General features: G+C 35.6%; 1 protein-coding gene across 2 annotated transcripts; it reads left to right on the top strand.

The window, feature by feature from the left end:
* The first annotated feature begins 1985 nt into the window (after positions 1 to 1985).
* LOC129770805 (uncharacterized) lies at positions 1986 to 14750 on the top strand. 2 transcript variants are annotated; one of them, XM_055773895.1, is made up of 8 exons: positions 1986 to 2122; positions 2190 to 2390; positions 7459 to 7562; positions 7619 to 7738; positions 7797 to 9452; positions 9510 to 9541; positions 13529 to 13738; positions 13791 to 14750. In XM_055773895.1, exons 2-8 carry the CDS (start codon positions 2306 to 2308, stop codon positions 14656 to 14658), a joined length of 3075 nt encoding a protein of 1024 aa, XP_055629870.1. In that variant the 5' UTR covers positions 1986 to 2122; positions 2190 to 2305; the 3' UTR covers positions 14659 to 14750. The 2 variants fall into 2 exon arrangements, with proteins under 2 accessions (XP_055629870.1, XP_055629871.1); XM_055773896.1 differs by lacking the exon at positions 7619 to 7738.
* The last annotated feature ends 1023 nt before the right edge of the window (positions 14751 to 15773 follow it).

The following is a 15773-nucleotide window of genomic DNA, read 5'->3' as shown; positions in this document are numbered from 1 at the left end:
TACAACCAGATGGCGCAGCGAGTAAAATGAGGATGTTTTGTTTTTTTGGTATGAAATTCGTTCAAATTTTCTAGAAAAATCAGAATTTATCTTCAAATTTCCCGGTTTCATGTATTCTTTCCACGCTGAAAAGGTTAGAAAATCATAATTTTACAATGTGCTATGTGTATTACGAGGAATGGCTTGATATAAGTATTGTAACTTTAATTTTTTTCAACTAAGTTAGCGATGAATAGGGTGTTTTGCGCTAAAAATACTGCAAATCCTTCTCGTATCGGCCCCTACATAACCAATGATATCAGCCAATTTAATATGATATCGATTTCATCGCAATTATCCATAGTATCAATAACCGGTATGCATTATCAAACTTAAAATTTTCGAAGATTATCTATGACTTTGGTCAAATCGCGTGTTGAAACCATCTTAAATATACAAAGCCTTAACTTTCTTACCATATACTGACGACATTCAATGGCTGAAATGAATCTAAATTGAAATAAAATGAATAATCACCACCGAATCTTGCTTTTCAGTGCGTAAAATAAACAAACACCCTCACTTTTGTGGTTCTGAGCTCTAGTGTAGATGTCGCATGAGCTAATTCAGCTTTGCGTAAATTCGTCAATAGATAATGACAAGGTGTTCCGAGTGGTTGGCATCCCACATTAACATGCCGGCGATCGGGTTCGATTTCCGTTCTGTCTTGCGCTGTGGTCACGCGTATTCTAGAGCTTGCTCTACCCAGCAAACATTAAATCGCATAACAAGCGTATATATAACATCATATGCCCTAAAATTTGGTTGGCATATAATGCGCCTAACTGGCATATGCATGCAAAAGTGGAGGCCATATACATACATGGCATATGCCTACCGAATTTGTTTGGATGAATATGCAACTTTGACCGGCTATAATAGCGATTATGTTGAAATTGAATTGCGATCTAATATGAATATATTCATGAATTGTCAAAGCACCAATTACGACTTTTGCCATACTCATATACGATTTATTACAGACATAGAAAAAAAAAACAAATGGCGCAAAAATTTTCGTGAAATGTTTATTATAGCCTCACGAATCGCCATTTTTATATATGAGTATTTATGTTTGTAGAAATAATAATTGTTTGATTGACTTGTGTTGGGAGTGGAATATGAATGTTTAAAATGGCACAGATTGATGTTTGGTGAAAACTGCTCCGATGTGGGTTCGAACTCCGGTCGTCTGGATTATCATCCACCAGCTATCTCGCGCGACTATCTGAAATTTGATTCAACAGCGGTTAAAACTTTCGAGTGCATCAGAATTTCATTGACATTTCAATATGATGTAATATGTTCTTTATTAGGATCTAATATGATTTACTGTTTCATGATTTTCTTCAGCATGCAATACGATTTACTACAGTACTAAATCGATTTAAATTATACGCTTATATGACACACAAACTGCATCAGCGTAATATACGCACATGATGCGGATTAAATATATTTTACGACAGTGTACATCACAAAATTGATGTTTATTATACCGAATTGTGACTTAATTTGATAATGGTATATAAAATCGAGTTTTTACATTTTATGCGATTTCAAATATACACGATACATACTATGATTGATATTATATGCGATTATGATTTATTCGGATTTCTTGTAAAACTTGGCACGTGCAAAATTATACGATTTAATGTATGCTGGGTATTCATTCCTGTCTACGATCTTATAAGCCGACACATTTTTCGCCACGTTCTGGTATACAGCAATGCAGCAATCTGCCTTATTAATGTTTGCACTGTACTTCCAAGATGCACGATAGAAGCTATCGAAAAAGAAACGCAAATTTCCATATGCTTCTGGTGATTTTAATACACAATAATTCTTCCTTACAATCTATACATACCTCATACATCACACATTTATTATCCCACCCGTCAATATATTCGTCTTGCGTTGTGGCTACCTGCGCATTTTATTGACAACTTATGAAATCCCACTGATAACTTCATCAGTAGCGTAAACGACTGCCTCGTCTACTAAATTTTTAAGTGTTCGGCGAAACTACATGTGAAAATTATTGTTTGCAATTCGACGCCTCGGATTTTGTTATCTTCTGGTAGTACGATTACATGGCTAAATTTTTGACATAGTGTTGCTTATATCTTTTTATTGGTTATTCTTAGAAACATCTGTTCGTCAGGATTTTCTCAGCCAGCTGTATAGAGATGTGAAAGTGGAATATTACAAAGAGTGGATGGAGCTCTGGTGACGAAGATACAAATGCTACATTAAGCTGAAAATGGATAGTTTACTATTCCAAATTTCATCTTTTACGCTGCTTTTCGGGCAGTCCAATGCTATTCCTGTCCACAAACGAGCTTTTGGTATGTGTTTGCTAAATCACTTCAAATTTGGGTTCAGTTTAGCATCATTGAATTTATTTTGATTATAGAAGAAGGGAAGGAAGGAAGGTATTGAATTAGAGAGACTTTAAACTCTGAGAGTTCATTCGTCTTTTATCACATAGAAGAAACAAATTTCTGTTCATATGAGCTCAGTTAGGTTGCAAATAAGAGATTTGAGGATTGGTTTAAGGATTTATGGAAATAGGTAACGATTAGAGGTGTGCAAATCAGCTCATCATGATGAACAGCTCTTCAGCTCAGTTGTCAGTGCCGACTTTCAATTTGGGTCCCAAACTCGATAGCCACGAAGCCAGTTTGAAAATGTTAAAATTCAAATGAAATTTTTCACACCATATTATTAATTACTTGAAACACGTACAACAGACTCGGCGAGTACAACATTTCCGACATTTTTACTGAGGCTTTACATTACAATAGAAAGTTTTCTTCAAAAAAAAAAAATCTTATGAGATTTTTGCACCGCCTGCAAACAAAGTGTTTTTCATTGAAATAGAATACTCATTTGATACACAGAAGTTAATTTTCATTAATAATTTGAATTTTAAAAACGTGTTCATTCTGCCTGAGAGCCAATTATTATTTTTGGCGCCCCCTAAATTGGTAAACAAAGCTCAATGACGTCAACGCGAACATAACAATTGAAAAGACAAGGAATAAATGAAACTCAACTGATGTCATAACATGGAGAGCGAGAGGCGGTCACTTCATTTGAATCTTACAGCTCACACACTCTCTGCAATTGTACAGCTCTTTTCTCTCCTGCATCATTATCAAAGTGAGCTGAGGAGCTGTTTGATTTTTTTGCGAGCTGTTCCGTGTCAACTCACTTCAAAGAGTCGATTCTTCGGAACAGCTCATGGGCGGATGGCACATCTCTAGTTTCCTGGAACCTAGGTGGCTATCAAACAATTATGGTTACTTCAGCCATTATCGCAATATATTAATGTATATATATATATATATATATATATATATATATATATATATATATATATATATATATATATATATATATATATATATATATATATATATATATATATATATATATATATATATATATATATATATATATATATATATATATATATATATATATAGTGCTATCTGTTTTGGGCTCAAATTGTTTATGGAATTTGTATCGCAGGATGCATTATGTATCTTGAAACAGCAATGAGAGCAATGCCAGCATAAACTTTTCAGAAAATTGAACATTCCATTCAGATCACGCAACGCACCTTTTAATGTTTGAATAAAACTTTTTGGTTTTGGCCAGCAATTTTTTTTTTGACATTTGAAATTTGTTTGTTATTATGTGCTATCCAGCATTCTATACAGATGAGGAAAAATATTGAGGTCCGGAATCGTGGTATACATTCATCGCGAAGGGCATTAGTAAACATAAAGGGATATTCAAAATCAATTATTTTTTTCAAAATTGTTATGTTTTCGAGTTTTATATGGAAATGAATAATATTCATATTGTTTTGATGAGAGTATTTCTGAATCAATGTTTATTTGGAACAAATTTTGGAGAAATCGTCACTTCGAATTGAGTCGACCATGGATTACATCTTCTTCTTCTTCTTTGTTTTTAAGAGGCTTTAAACTTTGCAGTTCATTCGCCTCTAATAGTCGGGGATAACTTATAGTTTTGATGATAATACTTTTTTTCTGAAAAGAATTTCTCGAGATACAACTGGTTTTGTGATTCCGGATCGACTCCATCTTTGGATAACAAACGTTGCAACGTCAACCTTTCTGGAACCTTGAGTATAAATTCTGGGTGTTTCTGTATTCACCGTTCGATCAGGTTGGAAACTTGCTTAAAATTAGGCATTTAGGCATCATGTAGAGACTCTGATAACATTTGAAATGCTGTCAGTTGTTGGGCAGAAACTCTTAATGGATCAATAAGGACGCACATCAACCTGATAGAGGTCGAAACTCACACTCTTTGGCTCCTTCCCTGATTCGATACATTGCACTAATTCGTCGTTTTTTGTCAATTACGAGGTGAAACTACGGCGGAAAATCATTCTAAAGCGATTCCTTGCCAAATCGACCAAAACCAGCAAATTTTGAAAAAAGGAAAAAAATCGAATTTACATTCGATTCTACATGAGAAACTATATATGTATAATAATGTTATTTTCCCTAAATTGTTCATTGATTTTCCAACACCTTTGAGTTCTTTCTCGAACGTTGGCGAATTGCATATTTTGAAACGTTGTCGAAATGTTTCCCAATGCAAAACATCAGGAATACAACAAGCAAACCAATGAACTCAAAAAATTATGCCGACAGCTTTCACCCGACTATATTTATAACAGCAAAATTAAAAAAAAAATTCGCGTGATATAATGGAATCGTGATATATTCGAAACAGGTTGTTTTTGTAATGAAACAAATCTGTGTTTTATCTCAAATATGTATAATTTAAACACTTTTTTCCCTTTGACCTGCAAAGTATACAGAAAAACGTTCATTAAATTATTTATCGCATGAGCTGTAATAGAACATATTATTACACAATGCAACATAACATATCGAGATTATTGTTGTAAAGCTTTTCTCATAGAAATTTCTCGTATATTTCTTAAAAATACTCGTATACTATAAACGTGATTTGTTCTGCGCGTTCAATCTTTGAACACGAATTATTTACTGTCATTCTTTGTGAGATGTCTTTTGCTGATGTTATACTATCATATATTTCAGAGTTGTTATTTCCAGTTGATATTTGTATATATTCACTTGCTTCTTCATCTTCCTCAAAACAAACTGATTTTGCAACTATTCACAAAATAGTTACCGGTTCACCCAGCAACAGCAGAAGCTCGGCGGTACGCTGGAAGTGATAAATCTTTGAAATATCGAAGATTATTCGATCAATTATTATCATAGCAGTTTAAGAGTATCAGTAAAATAGGAACACGATATGAAATTTATTCGGCTACATCAGTAATGATTTCTGCAACAGTTTTTCTTCTCCGAATGAGTTAATGCAATCTTTTAATATTTTGAAAAGTAATTATCGCAATTATCGAGATTATATACCTGGTTGAACCTACCCATTACCCGATAATCGGTTGAAAACTTTCCGCCACAAACAATATTTCAAGCTTACGAAAGCTGAAACTCTTTTTTAAATTAAGCCACTACTATACTAGAACGACGCGAATGTTCCAAAATTACGTACAAATTTCTTAGTTTGCGAGTGAATCATTTTTTAGTTTCTTTAAGTACTAAAATGTTTAAAATGTTATGTTAGCTGGAAATCCAAACTTTCTGGTGCTCTGGGCACGTAAGTCTTTACATGGAAGTGGATACTTCGTGTGTTATTCGTGATGAGTGTTATTCAAGTTGGTTATCGTTAACATTTTTTAAACATACCATCGATTGGATTCACGTCCCGGAGGATTTTTTATCTCGCTTATTTGTCGTTACAAAGGAATAAATACAAACTTCCATTCGCAAAAGCTGTCACAAAAATGTATCACCGGCTACAGTCCAATGGAGCTTTAACAACTGACGAAATAAAATACTGTAATACTTTCACGGTTCAAATTTGTGAAACGGCACAAGCCGTACATCTCATTCCAAACAATCAAAGAGAAAATTGCTCAGAATCATCCAGAGTTGTTGATTCTGAGCTTATGAAAAAAGTACGAAAGGCTTTCAAAAGAAATGCACAATATTCGATACAAATCCCAAATTAAGTAAACTTTTCGTAAGCTACGTGAATACGGCATTTTTTGTTCAATAATTCAACGACGAATTGAAATTTTCATATTATCTCTTCTGTGATATAAAAGAAACATTTTCAGTGATAAAATCGAGAGTGATATAAACGAGACGTGATTAAAACGCCCAGAGATATAATCGAGACGTCAATGTACTTACAAAAATGTCCAATTATATGTAAAAATGTCCAATTAAACGTGTCGTTTTACAGGTCTGTACAATTGGCTAAATGTCGCATCAAATGTAACTTACTGTACTAGGAATTCGTTTCATCTGAGGTTTATATGCGTTATTAATGACAGATCAACCGATCAGTCATTAACCCATTTTATACCAAGCGTTCGAAAAATCGAACAAGAACTTTGATAATTTGATAATTTTTCATGTAACCATATGGTAAGTTTTTGGCATCAAATGATAGCTTAGTTCCTAGCTACCACTTGCTATGGATTTCAATACTAACATTCCTTCCCTTCCCCTGGTGACTGTAAGGACGTGGCCGGCGTCGAAAATTGCACTACGAGAATGATTTGCTAGTCCTAAGCGTCATTCTGTGTGTACTTTGTGCAATTTGGTTGGTTCAGGTCAATCACGGAGAGCAACTACGAAGTGTACAGTCTACCCAAGCTCAAGCTCAAGCTCAAGCTCAAACTACCACTTACTATGGATTTCATTCAATTTTGTATAATTTTATTGGGCCAAAAATTTGGGTTAAAACAACTATGTACGGAAAGTACATAACATAACAAAAAACAAAATCTAATAAAATGCAAAAATATATAAACTTATTTTAAGTATTACTTTGATAAAAAAACAAACATTGTGATGTAGGAAAAAAACATTAAATTGGATGTTACAGGATGAAAAATATAGGTTTTGGTCAACGTTTTTGTTTGGCGCTGAAGAACGGAAAACACAATTCTTGAAAATTGGGGTTTCTATAACGCCAATAATCAAATTTACACCAATGGATTTCGTTAAAAAAATAATTTTTACAGCTTGGTCGTTAATGAGTTAATCAAGCGGTTTAGATAGAGTGAGTGAATAGATAACTTGAATTTAGAACATTAGCAATTGAATACAATATAGGTAGTGGTAGGTGGTCTTGGATCATTCGATATGTATATCTTAGATTAAATTTTATGATGCTCAGTTTTGGGTATTTCATTTGAACAGAACCCTAATATCTGTATATATTGAAAAAAAACTCTGATCTGTATTATATTGTATTCTAATCTCTATTTTTATTCTTCTCCTGAAATATTTATTCTTCCCATAGGCGAGTGGAATGTTGCCTTACTAGGAGTTTTGTCATGTATTGGAGTAAGTGCAATGATTGGCATCTGTGTTTTCTGCAAGAGGAAGAAGAAAGGACAATTCAAGGTTTCTATACTTATCATATTATTATTCGTAAAGTAGTAAATAATCATTTTTTGTAGAAGTTTGAAAATGATGGACAGATAGAGGAAGTAAAAAATACGGAGTATCCTATCTTGAAATCGCTCAATTTGGTAGAAACGAGAAGGTCGGGTACAATCATTTCGAGTAGCCCTACTAACGTATGAATTTACATCGAATTGGAGTTTTCCTTTTTAACTGAATTTTACTCTGTTCCAGTTATCAACTGACAACCTGTTGGAGCAAACAATTCGAAACGAGTCTTTATCTTCTCACGAACTTGATGGCATCGTCAACTATCATTTGTTGCAATATCAGCATGAGGCTGTTCCGAACAGTGAAGTGGTGCACCACATTAGAACAGAGAACTCAATTATTACTAGTCGGCAAATACCTACCGAATTCGGCGATAATGACTCCAATTCTTACATAGCTTTATCTAGCAGAGATTCGTTGAGCTCGACATCGCCGTTACCTGGTACAAAAACAAGCTGCTCCATAGAACCAGAAACAGCTTCTTTGAAAAATTCCACTGATTTTGGAGATGTGAAACCGTTGATGGATCGTCTCTCGAATCAAATTGAAATTGGTATTGGAGAAGTAGATGAATTGAGTCAGGACGATATACTGCAACAACCAACACGGTTAGATGATGTTACAATTAGCATTAGTGATAAGACGAGTTTTTACGATGAACCCATATCTGCCATGGGCACGATGAAGGAAACCGGAGCGCACGTGGACGAAACTCCAATGGATAGTTTGGACGAAAATACATCCATTACCGAAACTAATAGCATTGAGGAAGCCTTACGCGCTCTAGATCACGCTATTGACGGAGAAGATCAATTTAATGAATATGAAGATGAGCGTGATGTTCTGAAATATCGTGAAACTCATCTGGAAGAATTCAATGAAAATAATAATGGAGAACGAGACGAGTCCTGTAACGATAATAATTGGTTTTTCGATGACCGAATCGACCAGATTTGTGTTAATGAAGAAGGGACTCCGGATATTTTGCGTGAAGCTGTACGTGTAGAAGCTACTAAAATGGTAGACGAAGTTCTGTTATTATGCCAAAGCCGTTATAAAGAGATATTGGAAAATGAAAACTTGAAGTTGAAAAACAACATTTTATTAGAAGATGATCTCGGTGATTTTAATACTGATATCGTAATGAAAAGCAGTACACCTTTCATAGTAAGACAAACAAATAACCTAGCAAGTAGAGAGTACGGAATAATTAAACAATCTCTGTTCTGTGATGTAAATGAGACCAATTGTATGAGGTCAGTTTTTGCTGAGTTAGATGAAACGATTGAGGATACCGTGCATCTAGAATGTGTACGAGACAATGGTGGTAGCAGTATTGATGAAACACATATGGATTTTTCTGCTGTTACAAAAGAATTAGATGGAGATCTCGAACAAGTATATCCATTAAACAACACAGTCACTATGAAGACATCTAAAGTGACGCACGCTCTTGGGGCTACATTCGATTTCGAACAACAAGATATTGGAGATAGCCTACCGGAAATAATGATCAATGACGCCACAGAAGACGCTGTGTCGGATAAGCAAGCTGCTACTCCAATGAATACGCCCATTGAATTGGCGTGTCCATTGACTGCCGATTGGGATAAATGGCTGTCGACCAGTTCATCAGTGTCAATGTCTTGTGAAGACGTGCACGGTCAAGGAGAAACTGCTTACTTCACTAATCGTACGTATGATGAGGGTTGGTTCCTTCATACCCAGTCCGTTTGTGAAGGCAATGATACTTTCGACGTTGATACCGATCAGGAGAATCTCGATTCAACATACGATTTACTGAGGAAGCAGTTAGCGGAAGTGTTACCACATGCACAGGTCTTATTACAGTTTAAAATCAGTAACTTAATATATTAACGTTCTATGGTATTGCAGGGTGCCAAAGAAACATCCGAAAATTTTGAAGAGTAAGTTAATATTTAGATTGTTTCATATTCCAATAATTTGGTGGAATCTGATATTTACTCATACAGCATAACGTTCCAGTTCATACAATCAGAAGGTTTTTAGAGGAATCCGACCTGGAGGGTAAAAAACATGGGATTTATTATGCTATTTGAGATTGAGATTTAGTCAAAAGTTCGAATCTCTTGTGGACAGTGTTTCCACATGTTCATTTGTACCAGAGAAGTTAAAAATCTTTTTCTTCCTAAAACTTATACAGTCGAAAATATTCGTTGTAGAGAAAAATCTCATTTATTTACTACAAATACCAAACTTACATTTGCAAGTCATCCGTGTGTTTGATGATGTTTTTACATAGTTTTTCTGACTCTAAAATGCATATTTACTAAAATTTTCGAGCTGTCGCCACGGTGTTTAATCAAATCTTTCGATCACAAAATAACGTTCATCGTATCGTTGCTGAGCCGATTTCAAAGCTTATTTTAGTACTGCGATTTCATTACGGAGTAATTTTACCTTTAGGGTGCGGAATTAATTCTCCAGATCTTGTATATTCCCACCCTAGAACCCTGAAAACACCTCTAACACAACGTTAATGCTTGTCATATTGGAAAAAATCGTTAATCCTTTTTGGGTTATTGGATATACAGTAAACATTCACTAACTGGCCAAAAAGGGAAGACAAATTATCGATATTCGCGTTTCAACTGGTCCGGCATGTTAAAGGCCAAAAAAATCGAGAGGAACTTCAATGAATTGTTTGATTCGCGTTGATCATTAAATTGAATAAACAAAAGGATTCCAATGAAAATTTCGCATTGAGTGCCACAACAGGTATGAAATATAATTTGAGGAAATTATTTTTCTGTTATCTCATCAATGTTGGAGATAATGTCAGTTTTCATAACATTTCAAATTACATTCGAATGCCCCTCACAGCAAATTTTCCATTTGAATATGGCTGCTTTTTAACTGGTCCAAGGATCAGTTAACGTTTGCCCAGTTAAAAAGCAGACCAGTTAAACCAGGATCAGTTAGCGAACGATTACTGTATATATGTGTGTATATATATATATGTCCCTCAATAAATGCTCAGGGTAGTCAAGGATTTTCTCACATGCATAACTAAAACACAAAAACAGCGAATTACATGTACATTTCATGACTGCTAGATCTGGGCAATCGATTTTTATCAAGCGCATTACGGTATTCGAAACCCCTATCATCGAGGTCGCACCGTCCGACGCGAATCCTTTCAGACGATCCTTGTAAGGAATTCCGTTCTTATGAATCTGATCAATTATTGCATTGTAAATGCCTTTAACGTTGTAAAAGTCATCATGTACCTTAAGTAGCTTTGTTCAGAATCTGACAGGATCTGTACCAAAAACAACGAAAAAATCTGTACCTTTCCAGATAAATCTGTACGTGTGGCAACACTGCTTGTGGAGTGTTTAGAGTATGTTATAAGATTTGTTTGAAAAATTATGGGACTGAAAATATAGTTTATAAATGGGCTGGTAGTTGTGTCCTTTGAAGTTGGTACCTCGTTGACGAAACCTTTACCTCAGAAAGGTTACGACCCATTTAGCTGATATTTCTCTACAATACGTAAAATGTTTACTATACAAGACTTCATAAATCCCTTCCAAAGGGTCGTACAAATAGACTTGGTAGTTCAAAAAATTAAATGGGGAATTTGCATCCGATTTTCAAGAATCCCAGATTTTATTATTATTATTATTCCCAATAATAATCATTTATTCCCAAGGCCGGAAAAGGGGATTATAGAATGACTTTCAAAGCATACGAAGCCCTTTCGAGTTAGAATAGGTACGTACTGGATATTTCTCAGAATATGTCTGTAATAGTGAACACATAGGTCTGTTAAGTTTGCTTATACAGAAAACACACGTAATTGACGAATTAATTGAGAAAATCACACTTCTTATATTGTTGGTTCCATAACGCAAAGAACATTCATGATAAATTTGATTTGATTTCAGATGCCACATATAATATTGTTTTATTGTGATAAGCAGTCTTCGGAAAGCAACGCGGTGCTGATGTGCAACTTTTTGTTTTGCACCCAGTTGAACTCTTACTCCTTGCGCACACCTGCGCCCGGACGAATCAACTCGCACCGAAACAAAGTTGAAATGTTTTGTTGTCAACACCGTTCACTTTAAAGTTCGAACATCCTTTCTGCACCGTATCCTTACACCGGTGTATGTACCCAATTTTAAACCGCGCTCGAATCTTGTTTGTCTGTTTTGCTTTCTCTGTTGAGGCTGTGCGTATGGGGATGCGCTGTTGTTTTTATGCTTTGCTTAGAACGAGCGAAGACAAAACGGGCGCTAGAATTTTATATGTGCGTGTGTATAGAATGAGGCTTGCATCACACAAGTGAGAAGAGATGTTTGGTATCTGCAATCTGCGCCGTGTTGATTTTGGGTTCACTTGTTTCTGAGTTCGGTGCGCATCGTACCAAGAGAAGCGTATGTTTTCTGAAGACTGTAAACTACACTCTCGGAGTCTACCACCTCTGTTGAATAACATGTTATATAACATGCTTGGCGAGAAAACTTTGAATTTTTCCTTCGGAGATTCAGCAGTAAGTAGAGTCTTCTACATGGGCTTCCCCATTTTTTGTTATGCTCATGGCTTTCAAATTACCTGACCACGGGTGTTCACGACATTACAGATTGATAATTTCATAATTTAACACTAACACGACTAACACGAAAAACGACTAAGTGCCAAAAAAACAAACTTTTTTTTCCATTTTTTTTTTCGGGAGAACAGTGAATCGAGTAAAGAGTAAGACATTTGGCACCAACTTTTTTTTTTAAAACCCCGATTTTCGGTGATTTTTCGTTTTTTAAAAAAAAAACTCAAAATTTAACGTCTGCGACACTAATAAATAAAGTTCGAATGAGCTAATATTTTGCATAGGGTATATTATCGTGCAAATCAACATTTCGCAGTAAGCTCCGAATGAAAAATCGAGATAGCTATTTTTATCGGTACCCAAAACCATACGTTTCGTCTCGTATTCCGAAAAAAACTAAATCCCAGAGTGTCGATTTTTGACAAAAAAAAATTCGAGATGGCACTAGATTTCGACTTTTCATGCAATTTTAAGACATTTGGCATCAATTTTTTTTTCATTGCATTTTGATGTGACTTCCCCCAAAACGAGTTCGTTCCTCTCTTTCTCTTTCTCTATTTTGCACGCATTTTTCTAATACTAACGCGAGGACCTTTATAGCATACTTGATAAATGTCTAAATGTGGTTTGAGTTGACGATGGGTAGACAATAACCGTCCATTAATGGGTAACTTCTTCTTTGCATCAGAAATCATGTTTTTGTTCCTCATTATATGGACGTAAAAATAAGATTGCGTACGCGAGTATAAATTTCGTTTCAAGGGGAGTATAAATGTGGATTGAAGTCATTTGAATGAAGAGGCAAATTTGTATTCATTAGTCAAGTCAGTTAAAATAACCACTGACCGTACTAGTTCACCAGTCATCCTCGCTAGTCAACGCTAGTCAAGTCATTTTTTGTTGTAGGCGACTGCCGAAGCAGTTCTAGTCGAAGCGAAGCTACTGAGAGTAGAGTCGGTCTCCATTTTTCACCTTCGAAGATTTCGGGCCCTGCTACTAACAATACAATAAGTTGAAATGTAAATACATAATAGATACAAGAATAGGTCCAAGAATTGAGTGTGATTATTGTTACAATGTCCTTATATCCCATCCTTTCCCTGAAGAACATATGTCACATTTTTAAACTCGAGTCAACCGCGAGTAATCGGTTTCCTATTTTAATTAAGGGAATTAAGGAAAAATGCTTCTCGTTTTCGGTGGTATTGAAAAAAAAATGTCGCAAAATTGTGTTCGTTTTCAACACTTTTAATTTTTCAACAGACTTCTGTATAAATTCATGAATAGATAGGAATGTACTATATACTTAATTTTTCAGAAGCGATAGTAGTCCGAATCGTTATGGAATCCAGTATGGTACTTTGGATGAGGCTATGAGTGCACCGTTAACGTCTGTGGCGAAGGATAACGAAATATTAATCAATTATAAGCGAACACTGTCGCCCATAATGGAGGAAAGCGAAGATGAATCTTGCAACAATAAAATTTCTTGTCACAAGGAATCTTCCAACTATGTAGAAAGCACTAGGTAATTTATTCGCTATAACAAATATTTTTGATACATCGACGTATGTTTGTAGCACTGGGTGTATGGAATCACTCACAGCGATGGGTGTTAAAAAAACCTTGATGGCTTCCAATGATACCCTATTCAATTTTGAAGATGTGCTGGATGAGATTCTATCACCTCGTATACCGTCACAATCACACACTCCAACTAATCGTGATCGAGAAACTGTCGACAATGTTCACCAATCACCGCTGTACGAAATAACAAATGATACTGCAAGTATAACTGAAAGTGTACATGGGACAAAAAGCCTTGAATTATTGCCGCAACGATCACGCGATTCGCCACTTAATTCACCAGTCGAACAAACAAAAGTGGATTTTTCTCAAGAATCTACATTCACATTTGATGAGAAAACTTGCATTTCCCTGAGCAGACCTAATGACGAAGATGAAAGGATTTCAGATATATCAGAACCGGCCCTAGTATCGTCATCCTCGCTCCTCACAAAGCAGAATGACAGCAATAGTCTTAAGGTTGAGGAGACTGCTTCAATTCAAGATGATTCCTTCAATGATATCCTAGAAAAGGAAAAACCTTTGGAAAACGAACAGTATAATCATTTTTTAGATTTACGTAATGCTGCAGAATCCACGGTGAATCTAGAACCACCCGAACCGGATGAGAATTTTGATCCTGCTTCTAGCTTAGGCAATGCTATACATGACACAGTATATCTGCAAAACAAACTGAATTTAGAAAATACATACAGCAACCGAAGTATAGATGAACAAGCTGTAATCGAATCCATTGATCGATTTTTGTTAAAATCCAGGAACGTTAGTTTGCCAGACGACAAAAGTACAAATACTTTAGTTAATGGCCATCTAAGTAGTGCTAAGTTGAACAACAGATCTGATGGTAAAACCTTTGTATAAACTATGATAATTAAGCATAAACTATACATTAATCATGTTGTAGAATATAAAAATAAAAAAGAAAATAAACACCGCTGTTAGATATTTATTAATGATTGATAAAATGTCAATTCGGCAAGAGTCTGTCCATATAAAATAACAAAATTATAATTATAATTATAATAGCGTCGGTCTTGAACTGATCAGGACCACGGTTGTGGTTTAACTCTATTTGGGGTCGTTAAAGTTTTCTACGGTGCTATGTTTTCCCCTAAAATAGTGACCCCCACGACTAGACTTTCCGAAATCTCGTACAGCATGTAAAAGAGAGAGTGTGCTTTGTGTTATCCAGCCACGCATCTCACAAAGTCATTGGGAGCTGTCTGCAACAAATGAGCGAGGTAGAAGGCAGCTGAGCGAGCAGACTTCCTGTGCGCGCTGAAATTCCGAAAGACGAGTATCGATTTTCTCTTCCTCACAGCCCTTCTATGTGCAAGCGATGAGACCAGGCTTTAGCACATGAGCTTGGGATTGGCTCTTTCTCTTCTCTTACGTTAAATTTTGTGATGTGTTCAGGAATGCCTCGTCGCGTTTCGATGCGAACGATGCACATGTGTTGGGTACACGAAGAGATGCTCGTGCATTAATGCTCGCGAGACTTTCTCGTGTAACTGCTCAAAGTAACATTTAGTTAGGCCTTCTGAGATCTCGCACAGCACGTAGAAGAGAGAATGTGCTTTGCCCTATTCAGCCTCTTGTCTCACACAATCATTGCGAGCTGTGTGCAACAAATGAATGAATTGATTGGATGACTTTAGCGGCGATTAGTGATCCCCGATTTTTGAAATTGATCGTTCATCCACTAATCGAATACTTTTCAGCAGTTTGATATTCGATGCGATTAATCGCTCCAAATAATCGATTAATCAATAAATCGTCACACTGAGAGAAATAATTAGTTAGACTAATATTTCTCATTTGTTAGAAAGCCACCTTGTATCAAAAAAGTGTTCATTCCGCCTGAAAATCAATTATTATCGTTTACGCTCCCCTGAACTCGTAAACGAAGCTCATTTCGAATCGCCGGCATTGAGCTTCTTTTAAGAGTTTAGGAGAGCGTCAAAGATAATGATTGT

This window comes from Toxorhynchites rutilus, chromosome 2 (assembly GCF_029784135.1).
Source record: "Toxorhynchites rutilus septentrionalis strain SRP chromosome 2, ASM2978413v1, whole genome shotgun sequence".
Lineage (NCBI taxonomy): Eukaryota > Metazoa > Arthropoda > Insecta > Diptera > Culicidae > Toxorhynchites > Toxorhynchites rutilus.
The sequence above is the reverse complement of the archived record's forward strand: the minus strand, read 5'-3'. Positions and strand labels throughout refer to the sequence as shown.